Below are 14,840 nucleotides of genomic sequence, written 5' to 3'. Positions count from 1 at the left end.
GTTGTAATACCTCTGTGCCTCTGCCTTGTGGGTTTCATAGAAGAGTTAGTAGCCATCTCTTCAAGGGATATCCCTTGTCCCCTAGAATCCATCCATGGAGTTTAGCGGTTGAGTGAAGAGCTGCAGCAGCCTGCACTGCCGGAGGATGAAGGAATCATGGGAGATCCCAGGAAAGCGAGCGCACACATGGAGGAAGCTTTTGTTGTGGTCGCAGACCAGCTGAATTTTGAGAGTGTGGAAGCCCTTCCTTTTGCTGAATCTGACTGGCCAGTAACTGGGTGCCTTGGTGGCCACATGGGTGCAATCGATGCTGCCCTGCAGCTGGGGGAATCGAGCGACAGAGGTGAATCCCACTGCCCTCTGTGCCTGCAAGGCCGTATCTGTCTGAAATTGAATGTACTATCCAGCTCTTGCAAACAGGGCATCAGTTAACTGTGAAATACAGTGGTGTGCAGCCATTTGCAAGATGTCACTAAGGTCCACAGCTGATTCTTAGAAGGAGCCAGAGGCGATGAACTGCAAGGCCACAACGACTTTGATGGCTACTGACATCGCATGGCAAGCAATGCTGTGAGGTCTTTGGCGACAAGGCCACAGATCTCTGTGATCATCTGTCTGGAGAGTCGCAGTCTCCTGTGGCACTGGTTCTCAGTCATCTTCAGGTAACTCCATCTTTGGCAGTAGATCCTATGCTGAGGGTGAATTTCCTGCCCCTTGTCCCTCTCCTCTGCCCTCCTGATGCTGGGGGCACTGCCCTTCCTGTGGAGGGTGCTGCTCCTCATTGCCACTGCACACAAAATCTGAGAGTTGTGCCCCCATTACCAGCTGCTGTCTTCCTTGTGCTCATCTGGCCCCCAATTGGCTTTGGCAGTCTTGACCCCTCCTCTTATGGACCTGTGATACCAGGAAAGTGATGACCCCTTGCACTGTCCAAGCACTTATTGACCACTTTCCCCGCAATCTGTGCTGAGCTGAGGGCACCCATTTGCCAATGTGCTGTTCACCCTTTCATGGGGCCCACCTAATTCCTGGGGTAGCTCCTGACTGGCTCCCTGCTGTGTGTCTGCCTCCATTCACCTAGTTTGCTCCAGACACTGTCTGCAGTCCATGTGTTCCCCCAAAAAATCAGAACATATCCATTGATGAGCTCTCAATGAGTTCTTTAACTATCTTAATTGATATTGTTAATAGATTGGGCTGTATCTTGGGGCCACTCTCCTCCTGCCTTGCTGAAACCTGCTGGCAGTGGGAATGATGTAGGAAACTGGCACGCAGGCTGGCGCTGGCATTTTTGTTCCTCCCCCACTCTATTCCTACCCCTCGTGGGACCTGAAAATTCAGCCTATGGTATATTGACTGATTCAATTCAACTACCGAATCCAACCTGAGGTGATGTCAATATTTCATTTGCTTTCATTCCCAACTTTCTTCTTCTTTATTCGTGGAAAATTGCAGTTTCCATGGGTGAACTTCGGCTTCCTATAAATCAAAGCTTAGAATTTGAAACATCTAATCAATATGTGTGTTGGGCTGGATTTTGCGGTCAGCGGCAAACAAACGGCGTCAGCCATTTGATACATTTGCAACTTGTCCACAGAACTTCTATGGGCTTTTGCACTGGAAGCTCTGGTCAGCCAACTATTGAAACAGCATAGCACCCTCTACAGAGCATCTGGGACCTATATAAACAGGGTAAACAAGTTTGTATCTCTTTAACCAATCAAATTAAAGAATTGTTAATGAACAGCGCAGAGTCTGAACCAGCAGGTGTCAGTTTGAATAGTTAATTCAACGTCAAATTAAATACAGGAAGCAAAATGAAGAGAGGGAAAGAAAGGTCGTATTAAGAGCTTGAGTTAAAAAGACAGAGAAAAAAATTGAAACAAAACTTTTTTTTAAGGTCTCAAACAATAATTGCATTCTGAAGAAATGAGACTCCACATTTGTTGAAGTTAATTTTCAATGCCATGGAGAATGTTTGGAAGCAATTAAGACTAAGCCCACCATTAAAAGGGTACTTAGACAGGAATGGATAAGCGCTAACTTTCTCTGGTCAGTTTAGTGGATATAAATCAGATAGGTACTGCAATTTCACACCCATCCATGTATTTTAATGGTGTGCCACTCAGTGATATACTGTTATCGCGCAGCTTCAGAAGGAGTAGAGCACTTCGGACAGCAACTTCCTGATTTACATATGAACATATGAATTAGGAGTAGGAGTAGGCCATTCGGCCCCTTGAGCCTGCTCCGCCATTCAATAAGTTCATGGCTGAACTGATTTCTCCACATTACCACCTACTCCCGATAACCTTTCACCCCCTTGCTTATAGAGAATCTATCTACCTCTGCCTTAAATATATTCAAAAACTCTGCTTCCACCGCCTTTTGAGGAAGAGAGTTCCAAGACTCACGACCCTCTGAGAGAAGAAATTTCTCCTCATCTCTGTCTTAAATGGGCGACCTCTGCTTCTAGATTCTCCCACAAGGGAAAACATCCTTTCCACATCCACCCTGTCAAGACCACTCAGGATCTTATATGTTGCAATCAAGTCACCTCTTACTCTTCTAAATTCCAGAGGATACAAGCCTAGCCTGTTCAATCTTTCCTCATAAGAAAGCCCGCCCATTCCAGGTATCAGTCTAGTAAACCTTCTTTGAACTGCTTCCAATGCATTTACATCCTTCCTTTAATAAGGAGACCAATACTGCACACAGTACTCCAGATGTGGTCTCACCAATTCCCTGTATAGCTGAAGCATAACCTCCCTACTTTTGTATTCAATTCCCCTTGCAATAAACGATAACATTCTATTAGCTTTCCTAATTACATGCTGTACCTGCATAGTAACCTTTTGCGATTCATGCACTAGAATGCCCAGATCCCTCTACATCTCGGAGCCCCGCAATCTCTCACCATTTAGATAATATGCTTGTTATTCTTCCTGCCAAAATGGACAACTTCACATTTTCCAACATTATACTCCATCTGCCAGATCTTTGCCCACTCACTTAACCTATCTATTATCCCTTTGTAGCCTCCTTATGTCCTCTTCACAACCTACTTTCCCACCTATCTTTGTGTCATCAGCAAATTTAGCAACCATACCTTCATTGTAAAAAGTTGAGGCCCCAACACAGATTCCTGTGGCACACTGCTCGTTACATCCTGCCAACCAGAAAATGACCCATTTCTGCCTACTCTGTTTTCTGTTAGCTAACCAAACTTCTATCCATGCCAATATGTTACCACCTACACCATGAGCTTTTATTTTCTGCAATAACCTTTGATGTGGCACCTTATCAAATGCCTTCTGGAAATCTAAGTATAATACATCCACCGGTTCCCTTTCATCCACAACACATGTAACTCCCTCAAAGAACTCCAGTAACTTGGTTAAACATGATTTCCCTTTAACCAAACCATGTTGACTCTGCCTGATTACCTTGAATTTTTCTAAGTGCCCTGCTATAACATCTTTAATAATAGCTTCTGACATTTTCCCTAAGACAGATGTTAAGCTAAGTGGCCTGTATTTTCCTGTTTTCTGTCTCCTCCCTTTTTGGATAAAGGAGTTACATTCGCTATTTTCCAGTTTAGCGGAACCTTCTCTGAATCTAGGGAATTTTGGAAAATTAAAACTAACGTATCACTAGCCACTTCTTTTAAGACCCCAGGATGAAGTCCATCAAGACCTGGAGACTTGTCAGCCCGCAGCTCCAATAATTTGTTCAGGACGACTTCCCTGGTGATTTACGCATTTAACTAGGTGTGTGGGTTATTGAATGTTTCTGTCCAACTTATTTGTTAATAACAGTGAATTCTATTAACCTCATTGATACTTTTATCACAAAATCCACTGTGCACCGCTGTATGTTGGAAGTCATATAGAATGTCCACTTTCTGCTCCTGCTCTCTTTGGTAGGTGGAAAAATAGCATGTTATCAGACCGTATGTTTCAGACTAAAATTACAAATTGTATTTATAACAGAAGCAAAAATATGTCAACAGATGCAGTTGTGGGGGGGCAAAATGTGTCTTGGGCAATAGTGCAAAACAGGCGATGGCGAATCGGCTGCCCGCTTTACATTCCATCGTTTAGCAGTGCAGCCCAAAATGAATTTTTCTTCCAAGGTATTTGACTGATATTAAAACCGTTTCTGAAACCCAAATAAAAGGGCACTCATTTTTTGAACCCTTTTCAGAGTGCTTTCACTGAGTTATTTCACATTTCATATCTTGGCTCTGCACCTTCGTTCTGCAGTGTTCTGTCTTGCTGCGATGAATGTAAATAGTTGAAAGAACTGAACTGGAAAAAAAAATGGCCAACAGCCTGTTGAATATACTTTCTCCTCAAGAGACCCCTGGATAGAGAACAGTCAGCCACATCTGATCAGAATCAGACCCAGTGGTGGAGAAGCTTCCATGTTAATGAGTGTAGAGCTACTTGACAGGCACTGGTTTTACATTTGTGCATGCTTCACATACTCAATTAATGTTTTGACAAGGGATAATTGAATTCAGCTCTGGAAACACCTTTCTGCATCTTGATTTACAATTCAAAGCGTGTGTTTTGCAGACCACTCACACCAGTATGTCACATTGCAACTCACAAGGCAAGACAACATCAACTTAGCACCAGCTAGTTCAAAATCAGTCACATAATCCTATATACATTGGAACTTATAGATTACATAATTTTATAACTTGAAACTGGACAGACCCCAATGTGACATCAGAGATTTATCAAATATACAATCAGACCATTCATTGAAATATGTACTCAAACCAACCAGTATGAAAATCTGGAATAAACAAAGGCTCAATATGTATAATTCAGATTGTCGGTTCAAGCAAGGGCTAAAAAATTTCTTTATGAAACCATTGACAAAACAATTCAAATGACACTGACTCCAACGCATTGAACTTAAAACTCTCTTCCTCAACTTTCAATTATGAGGGGATGGTGGGGGGAATTAAACATAATTAAAAACTTGGGGGTGGGGGTATATGAGACATTGCCAGTGGGGGTGGGTTGAGGGGAATTGGACATAGTGGAGTGGGAGCAGTCAGTTACTGTAGAAGGCAGGGAGAGTCAAATCTTGGCTGGGGGTGGGTGGGGTGTTCAGTTGATTGCAGGGTTCCGATCACTGGATGTTTAAAAGGCAAGATTGTAGGCTGGGAAAGCAATGATGCTTTTCCTGGCCCACAAGCAGTGTAGTAAAGGCACTGACCTCATGAATTCAGCCATTTTCACCTCCTTTCAACTACCAGGAATCCCAGCATGCATTAAACATGAGCTAAAATGGAGGCACACAGCCTCCTTAAAAGATTTTAGTGGCTAACCCACCTTCTGAGAGTGGATTGGCCACCCGCACCCCACATCTTCCATCCCAGCTCCATTAAAACCGGAAGTGGAAGGGAGGTGGTGTTGAAGCCAGGTGAGGCCGAGTTTGCTTTCTGCCTCCACCTGCTCTGGGTGTTAAAATTAGCCCCATTGTTTATATGTACTTATGAAAAAAAATACTTAAAACATGCGCCAGAATTTTATGTCGGGCCACAGGCCCTGCCCAACAGCGGAAAAAGACATTGGCAAACCAGCCTCCACCGGGCCTGGAAGCCACGCTGTGATTTTACAAGCCCAGGCCCTTAATTGGCCTTAGGTGGGACTTCCACCCCTCTGAGGCAAGAAGTCCTATCTCCAAGAGTTGCCGGCCGATCTGCAGGCTGGCTGCTCTTCAGTCCCTGCAACACCACTGGGAGTGGTGGCCACTGCTGGGACTGCACCCAGCCAGGACTGGCAACATTGATGAGTTCCTGAATGCAGATGTATGTGGGGCCTCACCGGGGATAATCAGCTGGGTCCTGGCAAGGCTGGCAGTGGGGGCGGGGAGGGGTCGTTCGAGAAGGAGAGGTGAGGTGCTCCAGTGGGGATGGCTTGTGTCATGCGGGGGCCCTCTGTTGGGCACAGAGTGCCTGATCAGGAGGTCCCTCCCACAGCTCGCAAGGAGGCCGCCAGTTTTTATTGGGTGGCCTTCTGAACTACTGAACCGCCCGCCCGTCACTGGTAATATTCCAGCAGTGGTGGGAGGAGGTCCTCAAGTGGCAATTAATTGGCCACTTAAGGGCCTTAATTGGCCTGGGGCAGATGGGCCATTTGCCATCTCTGCTGCCACTTGTAGAATTGCAGTGGAGGTGGGAAGGTGACAAAAATGGAACATCCTGCCTCCCACTCAATTTTACGCCCATCTCCTGGTCTTAGCTCTTGGCGGTGTCTGTGGACTTATACTCTAGCAATAAGTCAGCAGAAAATTGGAAAATTTGGCTCTGAAATTCTGAGGGACTGCCACTGGCCACCCATCATGACTTTGATGGCAGATCAACGGAAATTACAGAGAAATTGCGTGAGTAGTTTTAGCCATTTATGTAATTCCCTGGGGTTTTTACTAACTTTATGCGGAAGTTACATTGGAGGAAAACTAAAAGGCCTATAATAATTGAGGGCCCATATAGTTGCAACACATCTGTTTTATTCCCTACCTAAAACAACCATGACAGACTTCCTAAGATCCTGGCCCATTAGAGGGGCCTCTCATGCAGCAAGTGGCTTAGCAGAAACTCATGGGAGCATTATCTGCAATTTCCTGCCCTAGAAAGTGAATTGATGGAGAATTATGGGCAGCGTACCCACAACCTTTTAATGAGTCACTAGCTGAATCTAAGACCCTGCAGTTGAAAAACCCATCCCTAACTTTTATATCGGGCTTGATTTTAACGGGGATGGGATTGATGCTCGAAGCAGGTGGCACATGCAGAACCCATGAAGGAAGGAGGCCAGCTAATAGTGAGGGCAAGGGAGCCGCAAAGATTCTCTACAGAGACAGGAGGAGAACTTTGCTCATCTAGGCCTCCAAGAAATCATGCTGGAGCAAAAAGTAAAACGTACATTGGCCTCTTCAGGCTATCCTGTAGCATCCTACCAGGTTTCTCTGGAGGCCTTGCCACCAGGCAGACCTCCCCTTGAGCTGCACTAAAAATAATGTGGCAACACTGATATCATAATTGGGTCATTATCTTTTACATTTTAATTTGGTTTCCTGCCTGCCTGTAGCGGGAGCCTTGCCCAACTTGAAAGCTGACAAAGATGAAATGGCTCCAGACGGGAATGGCGTGAACTTGGGTGGATAAGCGACTTTGCAGTTTTAACCTCTCCCATACACTGGACTGAATTTAGTTGAGCTGGCGAGGTTCTTGGCGAGGGGAACCCCACTTTGGCCCTTCAGAACCCTCCCCTTGGCGCAGTTCAACGGTGCTCAGGCAATTAACTGCCTGGCATCAGGATTCCTGTCTTTTTAAGGACGGGGATCCTGCCTCCAAGAGCTGCTGGTTGATCAGAGGGTTGGCAGCTCAGTATTATCAATAGTGCTTCTGGGAGCGTGTCCACTGCCGGTACTACAGGAGGCCCAAGACCCAGACACAGAGCTGAAGCCCCGGAACCAAGGTAAGTGAGGCCAGTCCAGTAGGCCATGGCAAGGGCTTGGGGGGAGGGTGGGCATTGAGGGCGGGAGGGGTAGGAATGGAGGAGGCCCCCCAAGTCCGGAGGAAGGCCGCCTTGTTTTACTGAGTGATCTCCCTGTATGGTGGAGGTCCCCCCCACCACCGCTGCTTTAGTTCCAATGACGGTGGTAAGAGCCCCTTATGTGGCTAGTGATTGGCCACCTAGGGGCCTCAACTGGCCTTTTAGCCGGAACGCCTTGTGGCCTTTTCTGCCCCCGACTTAATTGCGGTGCAACTGATAGGGTGCAGGCCCTCTGCCTCCACCTTCTGGCATAAATTCTAATTGCCCCTCCTCCCTGCTGCCTCCTCGCCCATCTTCTGGGGGCCCATCAAATTCCAGCCAATATTCCCACCTAGAAGGGGGAATTGAGGGGGCAGTTATCATTGACGCCAATATATTTTGAAATTTCTTACTCACCAATTTCAAAACAATAATCTTCTTGCTTCATAAACAAACACTTAACACACTATTTCCAAAAATAATTTCTCCTCCCTTCTACTGCATATATTTTAAAGCAAGGTTCAATAATAGAGAACTATATAATAATCTGAGGAGAGATACACATTTCATTAAGATGGTACAATTTTCTTTACATTGTTACTGTGTTCCAATAAAATATGTTGAAGAATTTTAATGTGCTATTTTTAATTCACCATTTTCCACTTTACATTAAGAAAATGTAAAGGACTATTTGCACATAGTTATGTGTCAATGAATTGAAACAGTTGTCTTTTTTAACTCTTCCCTCACCCAAAATCTTGATTGTTGTTTATGTGCCTTAATATTGCCGTTTTTTTTAAGGATTAAGCATCGACCTTTCAAATATTTTTTGTGTTTTTTTCTTCCCTAGGCCTGGAGAGAATTGGGCGGAATAATTCTTATGAGCAAGAGGGGAAGGTACTGTTTGTTATTGATGCAGTTTATGCCATGGCACATGCTCTGCACAACATGCACAAAGACCTCTGCCGAGGATATGTCGGGCTTTGTTCCAAAATGGATCCGATAGATGGCAAGGTCCTCCTTGAATATATTCGTAAAGTCAACTTCTCTGGTAAGTGTACAGAAGCATTCACCTGCTGGATGTTCTTGTTGGAGGGATGGTCCAAGGTTAATCATTGTCCCAGGCCTTGAAAGCTTAGAGATGACGTGAATATCAGCTACCAACTTGTCTTTTTTTGTGTGCTTGTAGAATGCCATTTTACACATTACAAAGTTTTCCAGTTACGAGCTCAGATTAAATGAGGTCATGGAATATTGGATTTAGCTACTTACATTTAGTTGTTGATGTTACACATAGTATGAATGATTTAATGGAACATTATTCAAATGTAAGCAGTGCATAATGGTTTGGCAGAAATACTATGTGACAGGCTAAATTCAGCTGATTGGGATGTTCCCAATTGTATTGCCAGAATTTAATGGATATCATTCTGTATTTACTGATAAAGGTTTCTTTGTTACAAAGGAATTTGGTATGGCAACAACTTCAAAATTATAAATTATCTATTGTAGCTTGCTGTGATTTGTTCACTGGTATTACTTCACTTTTGAATGTATTTTCTCATTACATGTGTCGACATAAGGAAAAATGAAAAGACTATAGAAATTATTGCTTGTGATAGTAGAATTCAAACACTTAACATAAATTGTGACATTCCCTTATTCACAATTTTAGTCGAGGCTTAACCCAATTGAAATGAGTAAGTTAACACCAGTGATAAAATAATAGACAAAGGAATGTCATATAAACAAGTTAGGCAACTACATGTTAAATGCTGCCACAGTAATTTCTGGGCACATAGTTTTTATTTATTTTGTTAATGCAATGAGGATGGGAATACAGTCAAATCCTTATGTCTGTCTGATAGACAATTGCTATATTAGGTGTTCCACTATTATCAAGAACAGACCGAGCAGCATATGAAATACAAGACAGGCACTAAATGTAAACCAGACAAAAGGGAGAATGGAATCAACATTTTAAGGGTAAAGGCAATATATTCTCTGAGACAGCTGAAAAGAATAGCAGATTTGAAAAATAATTATGTGCTGCACAGTCAAGTAAGTCAAGAAATGTGATCAAATGACAAAGGAAAAGATACAAAAAGAACTGATGAGAAATAACTAGATGACAGATAATTACATAAAGAGAAAATGACCAAAGTGTTTTGAAGCAAAAATGCTAATTCTGATGCCAGCTAGAGACAGTGAACTAGATTTCCATAAACATGAAGAGGCCCTTCCTAAGGTGGGCTCCATTATCAGCACAGGGGAATTTTCAATTATCTGTCTTCCTGATTATTTCCCAGGATTTTCATGGGAGTCTTGCCCAAGTCTCATTTCACAGCCCACCAATAGCAATGTCCCCGTTAACATGAATCAATCTGAGAGGAAATGAAGATTAAATGTAACATCTGGTTGTATTGTACTTGTTTTCATTTCCACACTTAGTGAACCAATATAAGAGCAAACTTTGAGAACTCTCCCTCTGAAATTATCCAACTGGGGATAGGCGGGAGCTACAGTTTGGTGGGTGGCCTCCATTATAGCAGAAAATGGAATTTCCATTGTATAAATTGGCAACCATTTAAGTGCAAGTAATGTGCTATCATTCTTAAGATAAAATGTAAATTTGAATGTTTCAACAAATTGAGCTTCAGTATAACTATATTCATTATGAACCTTCCTCATAATGTTACGAACAGGTGTGAAAGGTGTCTAGGGGTCTTTTACTGTCTTCACCTGGTCTTATTGGAACAGGATTTAATTTTAAATACATTGTGTTTTGAGCTCCTCCTTGGTGAATCCTTGTTCACCACTTTCCAATTATAAGGCAAAGGAATGAGAACAAACAGGTTTTCTCAGGTTTAAAGAAAAATGAAATTTATTAAACCTTAAACTTAAACTCTAATTCGGTTAACGCCTACGGATACACGCTGCACCCCACACTAACATGCATACGCGATATGCACATGCAAATGGAGACAGAAAAGAGCAGAAGAAAAATAAAGCAAAAAGGTTTGAGGCAATCTCTGAAGAGGGGTTTTTACTGTGCTTCGAGCTTGCTGTAATCCTTGATTGTAGATAGTCTTGCTTTTCGTTGGGGGCCAGTATTCTTCTTAAACCTTGTTCACTGTAGGAGACTTTTCTGTCTTGGGGTTCATGTGTCTTCAATTCCATGAGAAAAACATGAGAGCAGACAGGAAAGAGATATTCTCAGATCAGGAGCAAAGAGCTTTCTGAGTTCAAATCACTCTGTGGTAAGTTCAAATTCAAAAAACTCCAACAGTCAGTCAGTCATGTGACTAAACTGGTTTGACCACATCTGTTTGTGTATTTGGCCATTTTAGCAGTTAACCTGGAATACTAAACTCTCCACCCTCAACGTCTGCGAATCAAAAGTCCATTGTGGATTAAATTGGAGCGGGGAGTGGCCACTTTGTCCGTTCCAAGTACTGTCTTTACTATGCAAATGTGTTTCCAGTCAGGGGATTGGCAATTCCTTTTGATAAGTTCTCTTTTCTTCCCGGCAGCAATTTTAAGTTTCAACGTTCATGTGGTGAAATAATGTGTGCCTCATTATAGGTAGGTGGGGGCCTGCATGACAATAGAAACATTGCGCTGGATTTTATGAGGTCGCCGCTGATCTTGGTGGCGAGCTCAGAAAATGTCTGCCCCCCCCACCCCGTGCAGGCTACACACCAAAGAGCTGCTGCGATCTTAAGCGCGGCAGCTTGTTTCAATAGATGGGGCACCACCCCCCCCACCACCCCGAATTACCAGTGGAGGGGGTAGGCTGTCCGTCACCGGCAATAGCATCAGCTGCCTGTGTGCAGGCGCCATTTTTAAAGGGCAGCCAGCCCTGCCTGCATATTTAAATTTTTTAAAGAAAAAGAGCCCCCAAAAATAAATAAATAAATTTCCTATGCCTCTTTCCCACCCCCCAATAACAATTACAATAAATGTTTGCCCTTTCCACCCCAAAACACTTACTTTTTACATTTGATCTTACCCTCTCCTCACCCCAAACTGCACAAAGTTTAAGGTTCAACACTTTGGACCATCCCCTACACCCCATTATGTGTATTTGCCCCCATCCCCCCCACCCTCAGCACTGATAAACATACCTCCTCTCCCCTCCCAGTCAGTGTCACACCTCATTTCTCCGGACGGGGATTTGAAGGCGCGGAAGCATTGACTACCACGCCGAAGATCATGGCAGGCCCTGAAGTTCTCAGGTAAGTGTATTTAAATGTATTAATTTTACTCATTTGAATATGTTAATTGTGGTCCCATCATCTAGCGGCAGGGTGGCCGCCACGTAGCCTTGCGCCACCGGGAGGATTGGGCCGGGCGCTGCCGACTTTTGAAGTCCGTGGTGGGCCTCATCTGGAGCCATCTTCAGGCCCCCCTGCCATGGATCACGACGCCGAGGGCTGCTTAAAATCCAGCCCATTAATATCAATGCCAATTCACAGCAGGAAAACATTTCTCATTAGCAATTATTTCCATTGAAAAAGGATACTTTACTGAATTTGGATTTGAGATAGTATTGCAGCAACTGCCAAATAAGGCCACAGACAAAACTTGAAAAATGATATGTTCTCCATTGCTTTTAACCTTCATCATAACAAATGCACAGAAGTTAAACAAATATGAATAGTACCTGAGTAGCCACACTTATCATTTTGGGTGACAATTTACCTTGACTTTGATGAGACTCACAATTTTGAGCAGGTTATTTGGTTTCACGTCACAAAAGAGTAATAGTGCACTTAGGAAATTTATTGATTGTCATAATTAGCATAGGAATAAGTCAAATGACCCACAAAGTTATTTAGGTTCCTACAACTAATGCATTACAAAGACCATCTCCTAAATTGTATGTGTATAGAGTCCTACAGCATAGAAACAGGCCCTTCGGCCCACCATGTCCATGCCGATCATAATGCCTATCTATACTAATCCCACCTGCCTGCATTAATTCCATATCCCTCTATGCCTTGCTCATTCAAGTACTTGTCCAGATGCCTCATAAATGTTGCTACTGCTTCTGCCTCCACCACCTCCTCTGGCAGCTCATTCCAGATACCCACTATTCTTTGTGTGAAAAATTTACCCCTTTGATCCCCTTTAACTCCTTGGTTTGTAAAGACATATTGGCGAGCATAGATGCCATTAAGCTGGGTAAGCAGACAGTCACATTGAAAAGTTCCTACAGACAGCAAACCCAGATGTAAAATGCATTGATTATCTTTCACTTTTGATAAATTTTACAGTGGCGCAGTGGTTAACACCGCAGCCTCACAGTTCCAGCGACCCGGGTTCGAATCTGGGTACTGCCTGTGCGGAGTTTGCAAGTTCTGCCGGTGACCACGTGGGTTTCCGCCAGGTGCTCAGGTTTCCTCCCACAGCCAAAGACTTGCAGGTTGATAGGTAAATTGGCCATAGTAAATTGCCCCTAGTGTAGGTAGGTGGTAGGGGAATTGAGGGTATGTGGTAAGAATATGGGATTAATGTAGGATTAGTATAAATGGGTGGTTGATGGTCAGCACAGACACGGTGGGCCGAAGGGCCTGTTTCAGTGCTGTATCTCCAAATAAATAATAAATAAATAAATAAATAAAAATAAAGATTGGCACATGCACATTAAAAGTGGAAATATTATAAACAAACTTTAAAAAGGCTATTTTATTTAAAGTATGGAATTATCATCATAATGGAATAATTTAACATTACACAGATATAAAATTAGCTTTTCAGGGCGAGTGAGGTCATTCAGCAGTAATAATGCATTCATACATTGTGAGAAACCGAATGGCACCTCATTAACAAACCTATCTTTTTGTGGGTTTTAACTAGTAATATGGGCTGGAATTTTACAACCCCCAGGAGTGGGTTGGGAGGCGGGGAGGGTGGGGGGGGGGGTGCGTAAGATAGAATAGGGGTGGGTAGGTGGGGGGCACCCTTCCCATTGCCGACCCGCCCCCTCTGTTATTTTACCAGCGGTGGGGGAGGTGCCAATCAGCCCGGCTGCCCCAGGCCAATTGAGTACCTTTAGTGGCCAATTAATTGCGACTTAAGGGCCTCCTCCTGCCGCCACTGATATATTACCAGCAGCGGATCGGGACTTCAGGACCAGAGGAGGCTGCCCAGTAATACCTGACAGCCTCCTTGTGGGCTGAGTGGGGTGGGGCCTCCTGATCTGGCACCCTGTGCCCCACAGAAACTCCCTCCAGCAGCACAAGCCACCCCCGCTGGAACATCTCCCCTTGCCGTCTTGATCAACTCCCCCACCTGGTCAAGGCCCAGCCGATTATCCCCGGCGAGGCCCGAAACCCACTTACCTTTTCCGGTGCCTCCTCCATTGTTGCTGGGCCAGGCCGAGTGCAGTCCCAGTGGTGCTGAGTGGGACTGAAGAGCTGCCCTCTGATTGGCTGGTAGCTCTTGGAGGCGGGACTGGGCCACGTAAAATTGCTGCAGGGTTTCCAGGCCTGGCAGAGGTGGGCTCGGCCCTGAATTTTCAGCTCGTAGGTGAGGCCACCACTGCAATGTAAAATTCCAGCTATGGTCATATTACTGTTAAAAAGTAAAGTTCTCATCAGTTCAGTGATTTCTAAAGCTACCCACTTGTTCAACGGTGCACCATGTGGAGGAGCAAGGAAACTTCTGAATTTCCCTCTTTAACTGCACATGTACAAATGCCAGAATTTGCTGTCAGTTTGAAAGGGTAATGACAGCAAACATTGATAGTTTCACCGTCCTTACAACTGTAAAATCCAGTAAAGACAAGACTTCTATAATAATTATAAATACCAGTAAACAATATCACTGAAGTAACAAAAATGATGCCTTTCAATTTCTTACTCAAATTTGTTACTCTAGAATTCACATAAAGCAACAATTGTATGCTGGCTATTATTGAAAAATCTTTTCAGACACATTTTAGCTTCATCCTCCCTGTCACTGATGTTCATTTTCATGCATGCATACAGACTGAAGAAGTAATAGACTCCTCTGCCAATGCGGCTTTATTGCCTAACTGTTGGGAGTCAGAATAGCTGCTGAATTAGAAAGCTCAGTAATGTTAAAGCATGTTAAAATTAATACTGGTAGATGTGCATTGCCAAAGCTGTCTAAGATACATAGATAATTTCAACAGAAGGAGTAGGCTTGATGTCCTGTTGCATTCTAAAATTCTAGGAAATTCAATAACTGCTGCAACCATCAATATCACAACTTGACTTTCTTTCCAATATATTCTCTGCTTCAATTCTTGGT

General features: G+C 43.7%; 1 protein-coding gene across 1 annotated transcript in view; it reads left to right on the top strand.

Annotated features, from left to right (window-relative positions):
* Positions 1-14,840, top strand: part of LOC137383855 (metabotropic glutamate receptor 4-like) — a 1,236,760-nt gene that overhangs the window by 647,791 nt on the left and 574,129 nt on the right. The window contains exon 6 of the mRNA XM_068057161.1: positions 8,410-8,610. Within this exon, the coding sequence (XP_067913262.1) occupies positions 8,410-8,610 (201 nt within the window). The remainder of the gene's footprint in view (positions 1-8,409; positions 8,611-14,840) is intronic.

Source organism: Heterodontus francisci, chromosome 25 (genome assembly GCF_036365525.1).
Source record: "Heterodontus francisci isolate sHetFra1 chromosome 25, sHetFra1.hap1, whole genome shotgun sequence".
Classification (NCBI taxonomy): Eukaryota; Metazoa; Chordata; class Chondrichthyes; order Heterodontiformes; family Heterodontidae; genus Heterodontus; species Heterodontus francisci.
This window is presented reverse-complemented; position numbering and strand designations above follow the sequence as displayed.